Source organism: Cyclopterus lumpus, chromosome 5 (assembly GCF_009769545.1).
Source record: "Cyclopterus lumpus isolate fCycLum1 chromosome 5, fCycLum1.pri, whole genome shotgun sequence".
NCBI classification, from domain to species: domain Eukaryota; kingdom Metazoa; phylum Chordata; class Actinopteri; order Perciformes; family Cyclopteridae; genus Cyclopterus; species Cyclopterus lumpus.
The window spans coordinates 8,099,104-8,120,560 of NC_046970.1; the positions used below are offsets into that span (position 1 = coordinate 8,099,104).

The following is a 21,457-nucleotide window of genomic DNA, read 5'->3' on the forward strand; positions in this document are numbered from 1 at the left end:
GTAGATCGCAACCTTGATTGTTGGGGCAATCGTCCCTATGGAGATAATCATGGACGCGGTAGAAATGAAAGTACTTGGGCAGGTTCCAAGTTGACGGCCTGTATAATGATTTAAAACACTGTACTGCAGCTGGTGTTAATGAGGAGTGCATAGTCTTTATGTTAGGACAACTAGTATGCCGTAATAATGGGACTCTCGTGAGCTCAACTACCGAGCCAGATGGCGGTCTGCTTTCATTTTGTGAAATAAGTCTCTGTCTGTCTCTTCTTCTACTGTTTCCTGCAGAGTAGAGATGGTTCACTGGTGCGGATTGCGCCAGAATCCTTGAAGATAATCTAAAGGCCTTGGGCGATACCTGATCTCTTTGGATTTTTGTTCGTACACCTGGTGCCATGTCTGGTCTAAAAGCTGAAGTAACGCTGCTGAGGTGTGCATTCCTCTTTCTCTACGCCAGAGTCTGCCTGTGCCAACGCGACTGCACCGGGGCAGACTGTCCCCAACTGGACAACTGCATCGAAGAAGTGCTGGAGAGTGGCGGCTGTTGCGCCTCGTGCCTACACAAGGGCTGCACATGCGAAGGTTACCAGTACTACGATTGCGTCAACGCAGGATTTAAGAACGGCAAGGTGGCCGAGGGGGAGTCATATTTTGTCGACTACGGCAGCACGGAGTGCTCCTGCCCCGTAGGAGGGGGTCGGATCATCTGCCACTTCATCAGCTGCCCCGAAATGTCGCCAAACTGCATTGAGGTTTCGGAGCCGATGGACGGTTGCATGCAGTGCGAGCGTTTCGGGTGCGTCCATGACGAGCAAAAGTATGAGGCCGGGCACTCCTTCCACATTGACCCCTGCCGGGTCTGCCACTGCCCTAGCATGGGAGGGAAGCTAATGTGCTACCCTGTGCCAGACTGTGACCCGCAACAGGTCCATAAACCAATGTTAGCAGCACCAACAGGGGAGGACATAGCCAGCAGGCGCAACAGTTACCCCTCCAGCTTTGACCAATTGGATCAATTCACCCCACCGCCACATCTTCCTCCCAATGGGAATCTTCCTCTCTTCAAACCATTCCCTTTGGATAAGGACGAGTCAGAAGAGTATGATTACGGTCCGACAGACTCACCTCAATCTCTAGTTTTCCCCACCCATTTGTCCCCCGTCAATGTCATCTCTGTGTCCCGAGGCTCTGACAGACCTGACCGAACCTCAGCCCTCCAGAACTTCGACAGACAAAGCAAGCTGGAGCTAAGAGAACGACACGGAGTTCAGGTCCATCCTGCTGACGGACAGGAAGTGACAGAAAGCCCCCTGAGAGCAGAGCAGAGTACCATCAGACCACATGTGCACATGGACGCCACTACTTCTTGGCAGCCCTCGCAGGGTCCAACAAGTGTGCAAAGTACGTCGTTCAGGGATCTGACAACACAGACAGATTTGGAGAATCCCTTGCACGCACTCAAGAGTTCAGATAGTACGATATTTACTCTGAATCGAGGATCGGGGAGTGAAAAACACCCAGAGTATCCACATACAAGTCCACAGAGCGCAGTTCATCATCAGAGAAGCTTTGAGACGAAGATACACCACCGAAATGCATCAGATAGTGTGAAACTCAGCGGTTCAAAGAGTCAGATCAACTTTATTCAACCAGTGAGAGGTACGGACAGTCAAACCAATCATACAGATACAGTAAATTTTTCTCTGTACATGCCGAAAAGCCCAGAGAGCCCAATCCATCCCCAGACAAGTTCAAACGGTCAAAGAGATTTACAGGGGACGGTCGCAGTGGACAGTGAGGAAGGGATGGAGTCAGAAGTGACGGAAGAGGAGGAGGAAGATATCGTAACATTTCATGGCGTCACTGGGCCCGAAGGAAGAGAGGTTTTCTACAGGACAAAGTCAGCACAACAGGAGAGAAGCCATGCAGAGTTAGAGAGCAGCAATCCAACTAGCAGCTACCAAAAGACCACACGCCAGCCCAGCACTAGTTCCCCCACGAGGCCGGAGCACCTAACAAACCCCATGGTCTATGACATTACCACTTCCCAGTCGCCAACGAGGGTCAAGCTGAATGAGAGCGAGCCCAGCAGAAAGCCAGTTCAGAAGCTGTTTAACCACCGCAGTGAAGACCAGGTGGAGGTGACAGAGGAGGAGAGGAATGACCGACCTGTTTTGCTCGTCAAACCTGATGAAGGTAAGTACATTTTTTTTGAAGACTGATTTTTTTTTCCGAATGTAATCCATATAAGTTACTTACATGAACTGACTACAGATTTGTTAGTACATTGTCAATTTACCATTAGCATATCAAAAGACATTTTTTTAAATATACCTCTACATTACAGTACCTGCTTCTGCCCAAAAAATTAGGAATAACAATATTATTCCACTCACTACATATCTTGGTCACAATAAAAATGGGTTAATATGATTATGATTGCTGGTAAGGATATGTTTTATAGTTTCTGTTCTGCCTGGGATGCCTCATTATGTCTTTTTGGCAGAGAGGAGCTGGGTTGTTAAGATGTAGGAAGATAGGTAAGGTAGTTCTGCAGTAAATGACGTTCAAAAATATTTGGTGTGCTCATTGGTATGAATGGGTGCCCATAGATAGATAGAGATGTCACCAGTAACTTAGAGATCTTCCATTTCTGGTTTGTTAATTATTTTGTGTGAATTTGGATGCTTGCTCCGTTTAGCTCTCCCTTTCCTTACCTGGGCAGGTAGTATGTCCAGTTAGGTGATGCTGAGAAGATGAAATGCCATTTCTTTTTTCATAAAACTATAATTGACAGCATACACACACATTTTTGTTACTTTTCTTTCATGGATAATTGGAATTCAAAAGTGTTACTCTCCTAGAAGAAAACAGGTGCAACGTATCTTTTTAACAACACAGATAATGTAAATTACTGTACATCTAAACTTCCACACTGGGAGGGTCAGGATTTTGTAATACCCGCACCCAGCCAACCCCTTATGAGAGCCAGTCTGGACCACACCAACCTGCAAAAGTATACATTAATCAACCACCGAACTCGACCCGCATACAAGAAACTTTGTGGATTATAGCAGCACGGTCATGGCCGATTAGCTGACAGCCGGACAATCTATTGGTGCATCTATTTGGTTTTCTTTTTGCTTGTAATTTAGTTTGCTGCTACAAGCACCCATTGCAATATAAGTAATGGTTACTGCTATAATATTGGGATTGTAAAAATGTTTTAAACAGGTCTCTAAAAACAGCACATACTTGTGTGGATGCTTTAGCACTTAATTAATCTTAGTTATATTTCCAAGACTCCTTTTTTGAATCCTACATAAATCATTTAAAACGTGGTCCTCCACGTTTTTTAGCGTATGTTTAGCCATACATAATTCTGCTCACAGAACAATGCTCCCTTTCTCTGTCCAGGTTCTAAATACAATGCCGGGCTATATGTCATGTACGCATAGGAAGTGGTCTCCAGGTATCTGACCCGGAACATAAATAGCAAGGCCAGGGTCTGCCTGGAGCAGGGAGTCAAACGTCTCCTCCCGCGGCAAACGTCCTCTCACAGCAGTCTCATTCCAGTCACCACCATCCCTCACTCAGCACACACGCTGCTGTTTTACTGCACATTGCCTCAACCCTCCCCCGAGGAGACAGACCTTGAGGATCAGGATTCAGTTATAAATCCTCTCTGGCCTTTTAGATGGTTTTATTTCAGAAGTTAAACATTTTCATTTGAGAGATTTTGAAACTACTGTCTGCTCGCATCCCGACGTCTGAGGTGTCCATTAAACGCTGTGGGCGGTACCCTGACGTCTGCTTCTTGGACTCTGTTGCGAAAAATAAACTCCAGTTTCCATAGGTGCCTCCTTTTTTGTCAGCCATAGGTATAGGAGCCGTCCCTGCTCATGCCAAACACACAGTTCTTCTATTTACTTCAAAGACGGTGGAAAAGGGAAACACATCTGTTCCTGCGCATTCAGACTTGCAGATGTGTTAAACTGATGCTAAAGTGGAACATAAAGGACGTTTATTCAGTTGAAAACGTCATGGACTGCTATTTAAACGTTTGGTCATTGCACTTGATATGGGATAGCTGAGTTATTTGATCCATTTCTGATGCGTATGAAATGGCTTTTAAAAAGCTTAGTGGGCAACACAAGGCTGTAGCAGATCCAGATGTTGGTGCCCTGGAGGGTGTATGTACAGAGGTAGACTCTACAATGTAGACTAAAACACCAGGCACAATGACAGCAATACCTGTACAGTAGGAAGTGATGCAGTACAACAATCATTCAACCACTGCATATGTACATGTATATATTTTATAGATATTTCCTTTCAAACTCTAGTTGTTGTTGGGGTTTTTTTGGAGGAGGGGGGGAGGGTATATTTTTAAAGGTGTTTTCATAGTGGAAATAATTTGTTGATTAATTGATTTGAAAACCACCAGAAAATATTATAACTTTTAAATGAATTCTTGAATGTACACATCTGTTCCAGTTTTAGATATGAGTATTTTCTGCTTTGCTCCATTTCATATTTTATGCCCCTGTGCACATGACCATTGAGGCCTATTTATCAGGTTGTCTCTCCGTCCGGTCCAGTCTCGCAAACCTGATATCTCAGGTGGGAATTTCCTCAAGTTTGCCGCAAACATCCACATGGACTCAAGGATGAACTGATTAGAATTTAGTGCTCAGATGTCACTGTTACCTCACAAAACACGTTACAATGAAGAGGTGATGACACTTGGATGTGAATTGCAACTTGACTGGTTGCCGGAGGGATGTATAAAAGTGACTACGGAGTTGCATCCTCTGTGCGATCCAAACAATTACTTAAAGGGATAGTTCCCGTCTTTGGAAGTGGAATTGTATGAGGCACTTATCCACAGTGTATTACCTATAACACCCCCAGTTTTGGAACAACAGCTAAACTTACTTTAGACACCTAAAAGAAAAGCTGACCTAAAAATATATATATCAGTGTACACTATATTTAGAATGCATAAGCCGGTTTACTTTGCCATGAGACAGCTAAACAATCTTTGTTCCCAATGGGGAACTTAGGCCATTATCTATGCTCTTGCCAAAGCCGAGAATGTCAGCTTAACACAAGGAGGATGTATTGCAAGACTGTTGCACTATATTGCACTCGATTATACAGCTGTTGCTTTACACTGTGTAAAGCTCTCAATTTAAATGACATCATGTGATACACTCAACACATTTATTAATCAAACCGCTCTTTAAATAGAACACGTAGATGATATAATGATACATTTCTTCATCCATTAGTGGGCTGGTATTAATTGATTAATCTTTTGATGAGATCATGTAATTATATAATCACATTGTGTCACGTTAGGCCATTTGCACATTGATTCATAGTAAAAAGGAGGCCATTGGACTGGCTGGAGGCTTATGACTTGGGGCCTCATTACAGAAACCTCCGAAGTCTAAAATCCTATTTTTTCAGTTCAGGATGTCATATTTTATGTATTACATCAACATGTTTCCCAACTGCATACAGAAAGAAATCCTATCTTATACTCAGACAGGATTTGACTATTACAGAACCGTACTAAATTAGTATGTTTCCAAGTTAGGAATCCAATGTTAGGATGGCATAGACCCTGTAATAACTGCCAGCAGGACTGTTGTTAGGTCTGAATGACAATGACAAGGAAGATGGGGAACATCATGAACACTGTAATACACTGATTGAAAAGTCTGCTCAAACTATATAATGACGCTTTAAATTTCCAGGTCCATGTAATTAATTGTGTATATTGACTGTCTAGATGATTAATTTTTAATTTGATCGACGCACTGCGTTTGCATGGGGCTGTTTTTTGTTGTTGCTACGGGTGACTTTCTGACTTGTAGATCTGTCTTTAACATCACATCCTCGTGTCTCAAGTAACCCCACAGAGGTCACCAAAGCTAACTATACCATGGATGTTTATAGAGAAATGGTATATCCTATGAAAATTGCTCAGTGGTGCATGAGGCAAAAAAAGTTAAACTTCCGAGTTTCGTTTTCATTCACATGGAGGAGGGAGAATCAACTTTGGACTATTAGTGCATTTTTACAATTTTTAGGACACTATAATTTTAACAAGTGCTATTAATGTGTTCGAACTGATAAGTTAATTTAACCCCAAAAAAGAAATCCTCCAATGAGATCTGACTTCTGTTTTCCAATGTAAATCTATGGGAAAAAGTCTTGATGCACTTTAAAATTACCTTCAGGAGAGCAACAGAGGAGGATCCCTCTCCCCGGATGGACAGAAGCAATAGATGTCATGTGTACAGATGAACAGCGTTACAACACATTCAATGAATATGAAAGAAATGTATGAATAATGAGTAGGCATGGACCACGATCCAGTTTTCCACAATCCATGAAACAGAAAGAGAAAGAGAGGAGAGGGGGGCGGGGCGCATCAGCAAGGCCATGGCAGGAGGCAGGGTGAAGTCACAAAGACTCCGGGGAGGAAGTAGAGTTAGTAATGTGCAATGGAGAGATGTAAATGCATCATAAGTAGAGAGAGAAGAAGAGATAGGTGCTCAGTGTATCCTAAAACATCCCCCAGCAGCCTATAAGCCTATAGCAGCATATCTAGGAGCTGGACCAGGGCAGACCTGATTCAGCCCTAACTATAAGCACTATTAAAGAGGAAAGTCTTAAGTCTATTCTTAAATGAGGTGACTGTGTCTGCCTCCCGGACTGAAAGTGGAAGCTGGTTCCATAAAAGAGGAGCTTGATAACTGCATGTATGATAAGGAACAGGTCACAACATTTGATCGGATTGGTCTAAAGTCTTAAAATCTGGTACAGACATACTTTGAGCAAGTATCCAATACTACAACTATTTTAGATGATAGGAAAAATCAAGTTAGGATTTATTTTTAATGATGAAACTGCTTTTTCTTAGAATATCATGAACATATATGGAAAAAGCTTTCCAATGTGCCCAAATGATCAGAAAAACTTTTCAACCAAAAATGTCTTCAGATTTGTGCTGAGGCAAACACAGAGAACACAAAGACAATTATAAATTGTGGTTACGGGCACAAATGTGTTAAGATACAATAGGAGGTCTGAGATTCAGGAATTGCCTCTGTAATAGGAAGACATTATTGTATCTATCTTTAAAACTTAAATTTAGTAGTAGTTGGGATATTTTTCTGTAATGTTGCCCCTGATCCCAAAGTTTCTTTCCTAAGAAATCTGCAACATATGCAGGATGATAAGCTGAGTTATCTGTTGCGGTGGCAGGGTGCTGCTTTTTCTCTAGATAGCGTAGAGTGCCGACAGGTGGCTCCTCACTATCTTAGAGTGGAGATAGAGGGGAGGGCCAGTAAGGGCCTCACTCCAGGCTGGTGATAATGTAGTACTATATATATATTATGGTAATCTGTTTGAAGATTAGGAATGGTTTGTCTCAAACATTATCTGCTAGAAATACATCTGGTTATGTTTTGGCATGCTCTTTGACATCAATCAAAATGTAATTATTTTAACATTGTAAACTGGGAAATCATTAGTGCTGACATGGATGCAAATTAGAACTCTACAAGTCCCAGTTAAACTAGACACCCCCATTCCACCTCTCAGTTTCTCTGCCTGAGTGATATCAAATTGATTTCAACTAAAGCTGGGATGATTAGTCAATTAATGGGCAACTATTTTGATTTGCAGTTCATTGTTAAAGTAATATTTTAGGCAAAAGCGCCAACCATTTGACAGTTCCAGCTTCTCAGATGGGATACTTTCCTCATCTTCCATTATACTGATTAGTTTTCTGATTATTAGGTTATTTGGAGCCCTACCGTACCTTTGTTTCATGTATCAAATTAAGGAAGCAATATGTAAGGGGTTCATGCACAACAAAGCTCACAGCTTGTTTTTAAAAACAGGAAGTCCTGAGCTTTCCTGAGTTTGTCAAAAACTTGCTAAAAATACCGACGCTTGGTCAGAGGCCCTACACTTCAAACGATGTGTCAGTTTTCATTAGTGTATTTTCAAAATAAAATGCTGTGTTCTCCGGAAACGTACGGTTTCAGCTCTTTCCATGCATGGTGTCTTTTCAAAATAATCTTCCATGTTCACAGGAAAAGTACAGTTTCCACTCGTAATGTCTTTTCAAAAATAATTTTACCTTTGTTTGTAGGTTTACTTACACAATATAACTACTTAGGTTGGTTGAGGAAAAGATTTAATTTGAGTTAAAATAACTACATTTTTGTTACTTAAAATAACTGTGGTTGTATAAATTACATAACAAAACTACGGTAAAATAGTCTACTACTGCATTCACATGGAATCAGGCAGATAGTAGACTGCAAACAGACGTCTACCATTACCGTTGTTGGCATTTTCTGCCGGGCTCACCTTATTTTACCATCCTGCTCTTGTCCACTAACACGATACCCGGTTTGCCGTCTCCAGTCTACCAGATTCCAGGTGAGTACAGCTTAAGTCACCGTTGTTTCACGCGGGACACAGACAGCGGACACCTGTGTCCTATGTTTAGGATTATGCTCACTTTTTTAATACAACACTCTGGTACAGCTCTCTTACCACTTTTCTGTTTAGTAGTGTCTTTTTTCCTCCATGCTGACTAAATACAACATATCGGTAAATCAAATCTATTAACAGGCTGCAGGGTTCAATTCTCAGCTATGTGGCAGCACGTTTAGTCTTCAGTATGCAGACAAGAATGTAGAAAACAAGGAATCTAAATTCCCAGTACTCAACCTTTTATTGTGAATCTAAAGCTTCTCACCAATTTTCTCTAGATTACCAAATATTTCACTTGTTCGTTGAAGGGTATTTCTTTACTTTGAAGTGAAGTCTCCTGCCTCAAAGTTATATAACAACGCTCAGCCAGTCAGATATTTTGAAGAGTGTGTCAAGGTGACAGAGTGGCTGGTCAATCAAATGAGGATGATTTATTTGCCAGTAAGCTGTCTCACACTTTCTGTCCTGGGACTCAGGTGAGTCAGATGTGAAGTGGCTTTTCAAAGGTGACTGACACAATAAATCAGGCATGATGACAACAGCTGCCTGAGTATGAGACTTAGATTTCCATCTGTTACATCTCCCTGCTTTTGGAATTTGTTTGATAGCCAATTTTACAAAAGAAAACAATTGCTGTGTTGATTGCATTTACTTGAAAAAAATATCTGGCACATCAAATAATGAGAGTACACTTAATACGCTTGCCAATCCAGCGCTGCATATACAGTGATAATGGTGGCAGATTTATCACTCAAACATTGTTCAACACAGGAGGTATACAAAGGCCAGCTCTTATAGACCTTTAATATTTATGGCTGAAATGACAGTTGTCACCACCAGATTTGATCAGCTTTGGCTAGGTAAATGTTGCTAGCTCTATAAATTGGTTAATAGCGCCTTCTTTTGAGGTCTGCCCAAAAAAACAAGCAGCGACATATTCAGCCAAGTCGCCAAAATCCTATGTATTCGTCCAAATGCCTAACTCTAAATCAGTACACAGTGTGTTTGGAGTCTGCCCGAAAAGACAAAAACAAAAGATTTTTATTTCCGTAATCTATGCACACTTTTTTAATATCAGCTCAGTCAAAGAGTTTTAACTCGTTTTTTTCTGTAATTTACTGTCATGCTAGTTTTTCTCCTCACCTCTGATCTGCGTTTCACCAAAGGTTGCTTGTGTACAAGTGACATTCAAATACTCGGCCGTCCACTACCATGTTGCTCTCGCAACAATAGAAAAATAAAATGACTTAAATCTCCAGAAAAAGAAAACAAGCAGCCCAAATCGTACATTATTTGCCCAAAAGCCTGACCCTAAATCCTCCAATCATAGAACACCAGTTGATCTTCTAGTCCTTAAACGTATGTCATTGGATATGGAAAGTCACCACCCTCCATACATTTGTATGAAATGCATTGCTGTTGATGGATAATGCATTTCGTACAATGCATACAAGTATAAGACCATAAATAGTCAAATAAAAAGATAGATATATTACCCCCCGCATCCTTTCAGAAAGGTTTTGCAAAATGGGTAGCTGCTGGGAGCGTTTTGAGACATTTATAGCTTGGGACTATTTATTCAATACACAGTGCAGCATGGAAAGTGTGTAAAAAGGACTGAAGTAATTGTAAGGTCACTAGTGGTATCAATAAAAACCCAGTCAACAGCCCTCCGATTTATCCTGGCCGTCTGCTCCAGAGCTGTAAAACATTATAGTTATTGCACCTAGAAGAGTAAAAAAATAACCGTCTGTAATTTTCAATAGCAGAAAACATGTGTCTACTCCTCCCTCCTCGCTGGATCCGGTGTTCCCGTCGTGTTTGATCCAGAATCAAGGCCCCAGACAGTCCCTCTCGAGAAAATAACTGCAATCAAAATGCCAGTCACACTCCCGGGCCTCGACAGATAGGATGGTCACGGGATATGCCTTGCACAATCTGGACGGCTCGTGGCTGGCCGCACTGCTGCGCCCTCAAAGAGACGAAAAGAAAAAACGTCTCTCACATCATTCCGACCGAATCTCTCTCAGCTCTTTGAACGAAGCTAATCTAGCAGAGTCTCTGTGTAGAGGCGAGGCGCCGTGCACACGAGACAAAAGTTTCCATCTGTTCACCTATAATCACACTGCTTCCTCTGGGATATACAATAGCATACACTTTGATCAGGAATCTGGAATGTGTCCAAAAAGGAGAGTATGTCCACAATGCTTAAAAGACACATGTCTTTATGTCTGGATTAGTGGCTGGGATGATTTAACGCTTCTAAAGAATTACTGTAAAAGTTCAGAGAATCTCGAGCTGCCTGGTGCATGGAAGAAGAAGCTCCGAAGCCAGAGATATATAATAATCATTATTTAATCAAAACAAACAAGAGTCATCAGTATACATACAGTCCAGGCCCGGACGCGCTCACGTGATTTCACTTCCACAGTCTACTGACTTAGCCAGCCGTTTCTGTCTGGCGTCATCCCGTAAGAGACCGAATTCGTGTACAATTAGTTTTATTCGCAGTCCATTCGCTGAGCTAAGCTCCAATTGGTTAGTGGAGGTATTCATGCAAATACCTTTCAGAGACACAGCATGCTACGCTGACCAGCGAATAAGACATAAGGTTCACACCTGAGGGTTAGTTCCATTGGCCACTTCAAAGAATGCCTCCAATCGATAAGCTAGCGGGGTCAAAGCTCACACTTCCGGTGAAGGACAGGAAGTTCCCCTTCAGAATAAAACCCTATTATCCTGCCTTCAGAATAAAAGCAACATCTCAGGTTTCAATCGGCATCCCTTTTAACTTTTGTTTAAACAATAAAACATCATTCATTCTCATGCATCATACAATGAATCATTACATTTGTCATTAACAAACAGAATAATAAAACAGTGATCCTCTCTTATGTTACATACATTCCTCAGAATATTCCTCAAATTAATTAGCATAACTTTCTTTATGTATTAATTTAAAACGTAACCTCTCTTATCTACATGTGCAAGTGTATATAAAATCCACTACAACTCAACATTACCATACATACAGTTCAAACTGAGCTACGACTTACATATGCTGAAGTGACTGCGTGTGGATTTCCTTTTATCTTACTCCCAGTTGTGTCATGTTAAGGCCCTTGTCTCACACGTTAAAGCAACAGTGTGTAACATATTGGCAGGAATTAAGATTACCAATTAAATTGTTGCTAAGTATGTTTTCTTCAGTGTATAACTCCCTTGAAAATATGAATCGTTGTATTTCCAATCGCTTAGAATGAGCCATTCATATCTTAAGTTATCAGAGAAGCATGTTGAGTAAACGTTAGCGGCAGCTCGGCTCGCAGGTCTTCCGGGACGTCCCGTGTCCACCGAACAGCATCAAAGAAACGTATGACAAAGTTCAACTCGAGGCGAATACATAACGACTCGTATGGCGTTGAACCAGGATGTCAGGCGGTAAATGCCATACATTTTATGTATTGTATGTGGGTTGTTTATCAGAGTTCCTTAAGCTGTGCTTCATCTCTGCACACAAACTAATTTGACACGGTGAAACTAAAGTTAACAGTTAATCAGCTTGATCGATTTTATAGACACTGATTGTTTTTTGGCTCAGCTCCATGTCATCAAGACAAACTCATCCCGTCTATAACTCTCCAGTCCCAGCACGGACCCGCCACCTGGATCTGTGCTCCTCCGATCCAGTTTTCTAATGATATAGAGATCCTAATTATCACATGAAGGTCACCCTTTAAAATCCTGCAAAGGACTATTTTTACATTACAAAAATAAAGCTGTTTGCTGTTTGTCCTTCGCTCTGCTGCCTGCGATTAAAGCCAAAGCTGCTTTTATCACCCAAATGCTTCCTTCAACACCAGTGCTGATTAGGGGCCTTCACATTTGATTATTTATAATGTCTTCCTCAAAATGGAAAATTAATTAGAGTTGAAGGTTGAAAGGGAGAATGGTAATTTTGGTACAGGGACAGTATTTTAATAGTTTATTCAGACTCAATTAAAGCATTTTTTTCTCTATACCGCTAGGTCAGTTTTCTCTAATTTCTATCATTATTCATGTAAAACAATCGTGATTCAACCAATGTTTTCTATTCTGAACTTCTTGGACTGAGCTTCTATCACACAGAAGGTGATGACATTTATACTATTTGACTATTAAGTCAAAGAGTTGGTGGTGTTACATTTATTGACCTTATGTGTGTGTGTGCGTGTGTGTTGGCACATGGCTTAATTTCGGTTGGTTTTAAGGTGGTCGGTACTTTGTGTCCCCCAAAATGTTTAAAATTAACTTGCCAGACAACATTTTTTGAAGAGGACATCTTCTCATCTGAGGTTGCGGTGAGGTTTATAGTCAGGTTAGCTTCAGGTCTCAAGGATTCAAGTACGACAGACATGGATTTGTCAGGGTCAGTATTCATCATTCAAAGCTTACAATCAAAGAACAACATTTTTACCCAGAACTTTATTCTCAATAAAGGGACCCAATAACAGAACGGGGAATAAGGGAATACATAGGTAAATTAAGTATATTGAAACTCTGTGTGGGAGCCAACATAGAAAACTGACTGCATATTTTGTAAAACAGCGGTGTCTGCCTGTCGCAGTGATACATACCAAGAATAGTCACTTAAAACACAACGTGGCCGGCCCATCCAAAAAACAAACACACCATCAGTTACTTCCAGATGGTCTTGTAATTGTCTCTCTTTATGTGAACTGATTCCAATGCAGCATTTTGTTTTGCACTTTTTGACCATTCAGCACTTTCAAGCGAGGCAGTTTTCTTGTTTTCAACCTAATTGGATCTATGTATCTTTTACATTACATTACATTACATTACATGTCATTTAGCTGACTCTTTTATCCAAAGCGACTTACAATCATGTTACATTCATACACTGTAGACACAGCTACAGGGAATAATTCAGGGTTAAGTGTCTTGCTCGAGGACACATCGACTAGGGTGGGGATTGAACCGCCAACCCGCTGATTGAAAGACGACCTACTAACCACTGACCCACAGTCAGTGGTTTTCAGTTGCAGGATTGTGTGCTTGTTGAGGTTGAGGATGCTCCACAAAGTCATGGGTTTAAGAAATCAATTAAATCAAATTCAATGCAAACACGTAATCATAGAAAGCTGAAATCCTGACATCCCATCTGACCTAGTAACTTTTATCAGTGTTTTAGAAAAGTACTAGAGGGCTTTACCGTGCATTACAGGTCCAACAATACGTCTCTTCAAACCAAACTGTTCAATAGAGGTTCTGTTCTATATGTTTGGTACGTGAACAAGACCGTGTTAGTCAGGTTAACCCTGGGTGTAGTGTTGTCATTATGGCAAATGAGAAACCAGAGCTGGAAGAGCCTCCGATGTCATTACGATCTATTGTTTTGGGAGCATCATGGTTTTCCGGTAGGTTACAGCATCACTAAACAAAGAGTGGTGAAAGGCCTCACCTATCCATCCATTTCACCCATCCAAAAAACAAGTTCAATAGGCTGCTAAAAAGAGAAATGGTAAATGTTTATCATCCCCCTCTAGACAAAAGGAATGAACCACATTACATACTGTGATTAAGGTTGTAGTTTTGGATTATAAGAAATGTACATCATTGTAAAAATCAGTGTGCTTTAAAATGAGTTCCTGCTTCTGAAACACCTGGAAGTTTTCAATGATTTTGGGGTTCTTGATTCTGAGTTGCCACTTCTAAGTAACAGTACGCTGTTGTCGTTCAAGAGGACTCCATACTGTCACGGGAGAACAGGGTTAGGACCCAATAGCAGACCACAGGAGACAGAATCAGGGTAAGGAGTTTTATTCCGTAAAAGAAGCGGGCAGTTCACGACATGAGTCCCGAGGATCGACGTCGGAGGCAAGCGGTCCTTGGTGTGAGTCCCGAGGCACAACACCGAAGGCAGGCGGGTCGCGGCATGAGTCCCGAGGATCGACGTCGGAGGCAGGCACAGCAGATCACAGTGTGAGTCCCGAGGCACAACACCGGAGGCAGGCAGAACGGAGCAGGTACTCTACGAACAAGGAGAGAGGAAGTAACAAGCCAGTGGAGAATCTCATGGCGCGGCAGTGGCGACTACCGGGGCAGAAGACGTAACAGACTGACAACCCAGGCCTGCTGGACCAGGGTTGATATGGAGCTGGTGATGATTCAACAGGCCACAGCTGTGCACCGCTCGGGGGTGTGGCCACGGGCAGCGTCTGGAGGTACACACCCACACACACAACAAGCACATGGCAAAAACAACACAAACAGGGGATGACAGACACATGACGTAAGGAGACTTGGGAGAACAGAGGTAAACACACAATGGGTCAGACAGGGATCCTGACACATATCAGCTGCCGCGGGGTCTACTTTTTACTTTACTTATTGACCATAGCCAGATATTGAGGTGAAAAGGAACACCTTCAAATGAAGTCAGCCAGACTCAGCAGCGGGCACAAATCATCAGGCTCTCTATTAGTGTTGCCGACAGTATTGACTTGACCGAGTTAAACGGACCAAAGGGACACAATCCCAGTTATTTACGATGTCAGTGGAAGCTCCGTCTCATTATCGGCTCGAAGATGGACGACCCTCAGGTGTCCTGCATCCGCGCCAGCTACAATCCCCCAAATTAACTTCTCCAAGTGCCCTGAGGTCTTTTTTGCTTTTTTCTTATTTGAAGTCTGTGTGAAAGCAACGTTACATGTGATGGATGGGAGGGTTGTGTTATTGCCTCGGGGAGTCAGTACTAACCCCTCGAGCCACAACACCTCCTGCCACCCGCTGTCTCTGGTTCATCCCGACCCACCGTTTGACCCCCGACCCCAGCCACCAAAACAATGCTCCTGCAGCTAAGCATATTGACTGCACATTTGACTACCAATATATATGTGGACCACCAAAATCGCAGGATGCAGGTGCTCGGTGCACGAGCCAAAAGGTTGTGCCAATGTTGTCATAGTGGCCCAGAAAAACAACAACACTGATTCTGAATTTATCCCATTTTGTATCATTGTATCAAATTGTCTGAGCACAATCTAATAAACACACATGTTTCCTTTACTTCCATTGTCATTTTTCTTCAGCTCTTCATGGAATAAAGCTCAGCCCTGGTTGAAAAATCACAGATAGTTTTTTTTATGGTTATTGTTATTCCCAGAGTGTCCTTTAAGATGTCAGCATTGAGAGCAACTGGCATAGATATTGTGAATAATGGATGATATTGATTCCCATCTCCTGTTATATTTCTTTTATATAACTCAGCTTGATGGCTTTCTTTTTTACATATCTTAAGTGGATCTCTGAAAACTCTCGCCACTCGGCACGTTATCTCCTGCTTTGTTCTCGGACAGTGACGAGGCAATTCTGCTCGCGGGGCACGTCGGCGGGAGGCGAAGCGCATGCATAAAGTGGATGATGATGTCGAGCGGGGTCCATCATCTGCCACGTACTCCGTGTCTCTGAACGCGGAGCAAACGGCTGGCTCGCCAGTCACGTCGCCAGCCGTAAAGTGGAACATCAAGCAGCTATGATCGTGCAAAAACTGCATTTGTTTTTTATTTTGTTTGTAGAAAAGGCAGAGGCAACAAACATTGATGCTACTCAGGGGAACAGAAAATAATCAAGGCTAGTTTTGCGATGCGGAGCATTTGGAGCAATTGTGCTGCCAAAGAACTGAAGAGGGAACCAATATGAGCAGCCTGATCTCACAGACATATGTGAAATTACCATGGCCTGTTAACGATGCATTACGTAATGTGGTGGCACGGAATGCCAAAGTAAAGTAAATCAATTATTATTAATAGTTAAACATAATATGTTTGAGAGCAAAACTATTGACATTGCAATCAAATAATGTTTTTTTTGCGAGTCAGATTCATTTGTGATTTTAAATGTATTCTTCTGAAACAAAAGCTTTTGTTTGCTCTTTTTTTTATTTTTATTGCAGTGTCAATAGTTTGTCTCTCAAACCTATCATGTTTGATGCAAGACACAAATGTTATGTGCTTTTTGCTTTGAAAGACGTTATAAACATAGTTCTTTTAACCCAAACCATGATTTTCCCCCTAAGCCTAACGTTAAATTGTTTTCATATGATAAATTGCTCAGAGGTTTTTGTCATTTCATGTATTGACGTGAGAGCACGTTTGTGTAAGACATCCTGTTTTATATTGCATCTTTAAAGGGTCAATTCACCCAAATTAACAAAATATGCATACAAAAGGACATCTAGTGGTATGTATTCATGCAAGTAGCTTTGGATTTGTTTCTTCTCTGCAGAAACTGTGTTCACGTTATTCTGACTAATCCAGTGACAAGTTTAGAGTGAGTATTTATTTAGTATAACCTAGTTACAATGGGAACGATTCACAACAAGGTAGTCTGTGGATTTTCTAAACGCCTTCTATTCACTCCACAATATTCCACTATATTGAGGCTGCGGTTTAACAGCGATTTAACACCATTTCTACTTAACACCATTTCTACTTAACACCATTTCTACTTTCTTCGTTTATGGTTTCCTTGTGAACTTTACAATAGTTGGACAGAACATAACTAGCATAGATAACAAAAGGATGTATTTCAACTTTGTGGATAGTTGTTGATGTTTCCTTTTGTAATTTATATTAATAGCTTAACATTTATTTTAAGTTATTGCATTGACTTTATGTGGCTTGGTAGCATGCAGTTTCCCCAAACAAGTCTCTCATTTCATCGTGTATTCTTTTTTCTCACCTCCTTTAAAAGGTACTAAAGGTAGACACTATTACCTGTTTGAGAATAGGATATTAGGAGTAGAGTCTTGCTAGAATTTTATTTTATTTTTTATTATTTTATTTTTTCAACATTGGAACCAAACTTCTCGATAGTGGGGCTGCTCTCACTGGCAGATGTGAGGGGTTGATTTGAAAGAGTCTTGCTTTTTCGTTGCCTGGAGGGCAGCTCTTTCAAACTCTGCTTTCATGCCATGTCTGGTCCACAGCTCAGATCGAATCCAGACTGCTGCTGCTGGATACTAGGATGATCCAGCCTGATGTTGGCAGCATTGAGCGTAACAAACTGGCAGAGAGAGGATGTCCCAGAATATCAAGGAAATAACTAATTTGCTCTCTTTTGGTGTGAATAAGTTCAGTTTTTAGGAGCCATTCCAATGTGTTTATGAACGCGTTAGTTAAAGCTAGACCAGGTGCAGAACTTATAAACCTTTAATAAAGTTTGGCTGACAAATGTTGAACTTCGACTCAGATGTTGTGTTTTTGCCACCCTGCTGTCTGATATTTGGAAAGAAACAGCAGCCAACACTTCCCACGAGGCAGCTGGAGCCGGGCCAAGTGCTCCGCTGTGGACCGGCTGCTGTTGACGGCTCTCTACGTCAGATAGATTGCCAGCCATGAAAAGGGGCTGATTGGTAGTGGGAGGCCGGATGGGCATGCTGGGCAATGAGTGAGAGTGGAGCACACGGTAGTTCTGGCTTTGCCGCTGATGAACGCAGAGCGTGAGACAAAGAGAAGCCAGCACTGTACTGTACAGGCCTTTCTTTATTTTAATGGAATAACATATTCCAGGGGACGGCCCTGGGCTCAGGGTAAGGAAAGTGCTTTCAAGCCCACAGTCCATTATGTGGCCATCTGCTTTACAGATGAGACGCCGGGGGCCTCAATGAGGAAAAAAGGCAGAGACGATGTCACTCGCATACCGCTGTGCTCGTGTGAAAACGTTGTATGTATTCGGATGGACTGACCTTAAAAAGTGTGACTAAAAACAAGGCTGTTCACTAGGTGACATTGTAGAGAATGGAATTTCCACCTGAGACAACAATGCACTCATCGACTGGATATTTGAAGATCTTCATTTGAAAATACACCTGTCTGTCCGGCCTGAATTAAAAACTTGATATAGTAGCAATGGGTGTGATCTCCAGCTGGAACTGTTTTCCACGCACAGGCAACCGCAAATTAAAAGTTACAGAGGGAAATACATGTTGTGTGTGAACATACAGCTGCATTTATTTAGTCTTGTGGTCTTTGGGATAAAGAAAAACATTCAAATTGCATTCATGCTCTATGTTATCCATGGCCAACTATTAGCACCCCAGGCTAAAGCAAAGCATTGGCTACACTCTTATTTGCAATGCATGACATGAATGGACTTCTACTAAAGTTACAAACAGAGTGACAGACAGAAATGTGTTAAAGCCTTCAAAGATGTTTTTAAAATATTAAGTACTGCTCTATAATATGAAATATGACTAAATAACACCCAACTAATATGCTGTTTTAGGAATGTGAGAACTCATTCAGATGTCGATAAATCCTGATTGATCCATAGATATGTACGCTCTCCTTTTTTCTAACTGAGCCCTGCCTACCTCCAAGCAGTTATTGGCCGATAATTAAATTGATGTTAAATGCCAAAATCCAAGTGTATAGAACAGGATTTGGATGTTTTCTCAAAGTTCTTTTATTGTATTCTTTTAAACATTTTCTTTTTTTTGTGAGGTTTTTATACAGCTGGTAATCAAGTGTGGTGCTATAGTTGGTGGAGGTCTGGGGCTTAAAGCTAAAATGTTTAAATTATTCTGTTTCAAGGAACAACCTCTGGTTGTGTAAAAGGAAGCCAATGATCAAGGGTCTTTAACTTGCATTCTCTCTACTAACCAGCAGGGGGCGACTCCTCTGGTTGTATAGAAGGCTATGAGCAAATGACTCTACTTCTCTCTTGATTAGGGTTACTCACTAACACATTGTAAACATGAGTTTATGGTCTCAATCTCTAGTTTCAAGTCTTCTTCAATACAGCATGAGTCCATTTAGTAAATTATGGTCCATTTAGAGTCAAATAAACACAGTAAGCCCGCCCTCAAATAGAGTATGCTTGTGATTGACAGGTCGCTACAACACCGTAGTTTGGTCTGGAAGTTATCCGCGTTTTAGTTTTAGGACTTTAACCCTTACACAGTTTGTTTTAACTTCATGATTATTACATTTTGGTGCCTTAAGTTTGGTTGTAATTTGCTTCACCCGCTTGTGTCACGACAAAAAAACTAAATGGGGACAACCAAAATGCTGAACTTGAGCCTTCAAAACAGCAGTCCACACACCAGTGGGTAAAGTCACATTGAATATATCAACTTCTTCTCTACAGTTATATAGAAGTATAACAAATATAACAATATCATTGTATATATTGACCATTATTACTATTTTAAACATGCTTTTGACTGTCCAAGACAGCTTTCGCCTCCTTACCATGAAACTAATTAGAAGATTTCTATAATTTAAACAATGCATGAGAAACATTTTGGCCATTCATGTGACTGAATTGACATTTTGGCCATTCATGTGACTGAATTGACATTTTATTTTCACGTGGCAGATTTATTATGGAACAATGTCTTCAATGAGCGGAAAAAATGCTGGTCCTTTACGCTTTGATTAGTATTTTATTGCAGAGCTTTACCAGAGCAAAGATTGAAATAGGAAACAAGTTTCAACTTCGCTGTAATAAACTGAAATGACATTTGGTTACTTCGTGTTGAGCTGAGCCACTCAGGAGGGGCTCTAGAACTCATGTGTGGTAATACCGGGCGGAAAAAGGTAAACTACTTTGCTCTTCATCCTGTACTACAAGTCGCGAGACATGAGCTCTAACATTCCACTGACTTTTGAGCTGCGTTGTAAGCGGCGTATCATTTCGACAGCCTCCTCCTGTAGCAGTGGAGAGCGAGCTACTCGGCACCGCTCCACCTGGTTTATCTGTTCAGGAAGCATCTTGATGAACGGCTGCATTTCTGTGTGTGGGCGAGAGAAAAGCTGGGCGACCGTGCCCGGAGCAGCCGAGCCGAGGCGGTCAGCATCCTCGCAAGTCATTACTCTCCCCCGCCTGTTCGTATTGTTACGACACTCCCCGAATGCCTTAAATGCCTCGTTAGTCCATTCATACTGGCTGCACAAATATACACATGGAAACAGGGAGCACCCACATACATCATGTTCTACGTCTGGGAAAAGCTCGGCTGGTATGTTTGCCAGGGTTGTAACAACGTGTACTCCAACCTCATCTCGCAAATGTTACGTCTCTCTATGTTGTTCCAAGTTGTTTGTTGTTGTCTCCCCCAGAAGTTTGTATTTCTGAATTTTACCTTTAACTTTGGACACTAGAACTGTGCCCTAAAATCAAACATATGATGTTCTGTAGGGTTTGCAGATTAAAGGTTTAAAGCTGCACCAATCCATATTTTTATATTAGTCTGGGTTTACAAACGAGAAAGATACTGTTTTCTCAGGAGTTTGTGAAAACTAAACGAAGAGGGAATAATAATCAGTTGGAGAGAAACATTACTCTAAATAAATGCTAATAATTGTCGACTGGCTGAAAGTAAAAAAGAATTCTCATAAAGTTCATTGATTTAACCATGCGATAGTCCAATGAAGGCTAAATAACAACAACGTACGGCTACTATTTCACAATCAAACAATATATTATATTTTATTAATCAGTGCACTCACATAAGAACGTAGCACTAATACTTTGTGCCGCATACAAACAGCTGTTTGTAGCGTTTAGAAACAGCTGTTTTTAGCCTATAGAAACAGCTGTTTGTGACTTGCATCGCTTTTACATGGGCCAATTATACGTGAGTTTGTCACTACGAACAGCTCTTTTTACATTATATTGTTAAAATAAGAAATATTGATAATATTGATATTGTACAGCTTTAATATTAGAAAAACAGAGAAGAACCTCCATCATATCAGCAATGGTCAACACTAATTGTCTCGTACTTCTGTATGAGCGTTAAGAATCAACCAATCAATGTTGTCAGTTCATAAGCATTCATATTATTAGTCATTAGTGGCTGCTAACGTCTCGCTGTGTCGTGTGCTGCAGTCTGTCGTTGTTGTGCGCTCTCAGGCAGCGCAGATGT

The 21,457-nt window shown here is 41.3% G+C and overlaps 1 protein-coding gene across 1 annotated transcript in view; it reads left to right on the plus strand.

The window, feature by feature from the left end:
* Nucleotides 1-392: 392 nt before the first annotated feature.
* The window catches only part of fbln2 (fibulin 2), a 53,613-nt gene continuing 32,548 nt past the window's right edge, over nt 393-21,457 (plus strand). Inside the window, exon 1 of the mRNA XM_034533224.1 lies at nt 393-2,193. Within this exon, the coding sequence (XP_034389115.1) occupies nt 393-2,193 (1,801 nt within the window). The remainder of the gene's footprint in view (nt 2,194-21,457) is intronic.